General features: G+C 43.9%; 1 protein-coding gene across 1 annotated transcript; it reads left to right on the forward strand.

Moving 5' to 3' along the window:
• Positions 1–87: 87 nt before the first annotated feature.
• LOC139853655 (uncharacterized) lies at positions 88–672 on the forward strand. Its single transcript, XM_071843032.1, has one exon. It carries the CDS (start codon positions 88–90, stop codon positions 670–672), a length of 585 nt encoding a protein of 194 aa, XP_071699133.1.
• Positions 673–1,710: the final 1,038 nt, after the last annotated feature.

The following is a 1,710-nucleotide window of genomic DNA, read 5'->3' on the forward strand; positions in this document are numbered from 1 at the left end:
CTGCTTCGCAAAGGGGACCTTAGGTCTTGCAGAGACTGTAGAGCCCTGACTACCTGGACCTGTTCCACCCAACACCGATTATTGGTCATGGACTTGGTTGTGCAGAGGTGGGTTACTAGGAGAGTGAGACCCGTCCAACCTAGGATCCTTTGGAAGAAGCTGAATGAAGTGAATGCCGAAACTTTTAAAGCGTCAGTTTTGGAAAGAGTAGAGGCAGGAATGGATACGGTTACTCAAGTGGACGCAGATCAGATGTGGAATAGTTTGGCAATAACTATTAGAGATGTTGCCAAGGAAACATTAGGTGTGGCAGTAGGGACATCAAGAGGACATAAGTCTAGTAGAGAATCATGGTGGATTAGTGATGAGGTTCAAACCAAAGTTGCGCTAAAGCAACTGAGGTTTAGGGAGCTCATTAGATGCCGGGATGGGACACGTGATGATAGAACTAGGGCAGAGGAGAGGTATAAAGAAGCCAATAGAGAAGCTAAGAAGGCCGTTGCCCGTGCAAAAGATAAAGCGTATGAAGATTTGTATAGAAAACTAGACTCTAAAGAAGGAGCAAATGATATTTACAGAATTGCAAAAGCGAGGGAGCGTAGGAGGAGGGATATAGATATCACCAAGTTTATCAAGGATGAAGCCGGTCAAACCATAGTGAAGGAAGAATAAATTAGGAAAATATGGGAAGGGTATTTCTCATCTCTTTTCGTGGGTGAAGGACTCGGGCGCCAAGAGGATCTACAGGACTTGGGAATAGGACAATTCTGGAACAACAACTTCTGTAGGAGAATCAGTCAGGGAGAAGTAAGATCGGTACTACGAAAAATGGGTAGAAACAAAGCTGTAGGACCGGACCAGATTCCAATAGAGGCGTGGCGGTGCCTTGGCGACGATGGTGTTAGGTGGTTGACGTGTCTTTTCAATAAGACGCTTAGAAGTTATAAAATGCCTACGGAATGGAGACTCAGTGAGATTATCCCCATCTAAAAAAATAAAGGGGATGCCCAAATCTGCGATAATTATAGAGGCATAAAATTACTTAGTCATACTATGAAGCTTTGGGAGAGAGTGATTGAGACTAGACTTCGACGCGAAACTACGGTTTCAGAAAACCAATTTGGTTTCATGCCAGGGCGCTCTTCGATGGAGGCAATTCATGTTTTAAGAAGCGTTATGGAGAAGTATAGGGAGAAACAAAAGGGTCTAGAGATGGTCTTCTTAGACTTAGAAAAGGCCTATGATAGCGTACCGCGAAAGCTGATTTAGAAGACCCTTAATGTTAGGGGTATCCCAAGTAAGTATATTAGAGCTATTATAGATATGTACGATGGGGCGAAGTCCTGTGTTAGGACGCCTGTGGGAAACACAGAGTATTTCTCGATAGAAGTAGGTTTGCACCAGGGATCAGCCCTTTGTCCTTTCCTTTTCGCTTTGATCCTCGACGAGCTGTCTCAAGGAATACAAGAGAACATCCCTTGGTGTCTGATTTTTTCCGATGATATCGTGCTTGTATCGGAACAAAAGGATGAACTTAATAGAAGACTAGAACGATGGAGGGAGGCCTTAGAACAAAATGGGCTACGGATCAGTAGACAAAAGACGGAATATCTAAGGTGCGAATTCAGTAGGACTGAGGATGAACTAAATGTTGGAGGGAATATCAGCATTGGGGACCAGATCTTGCAACCACAAGAGGCATTTAGATAT

Source organism: Rutidosis leptorrhynchoides, chromosome 6, assembly GCF_046630445.1.
Source record: "Rutidosis leptorrhynchoides isolate AG116_Rl617_1_P2 chromosome 6, CSIRO_AGI_Rlap_v1, whole genome shotgun sequence".
Lineage (NCBI taxonomy): Eukaryota > Viridiplantae > Streptophyta > Magnoliopsida > Asterales > Asteraceae > Rutidosis > Rutidosis leptorrhynchoides.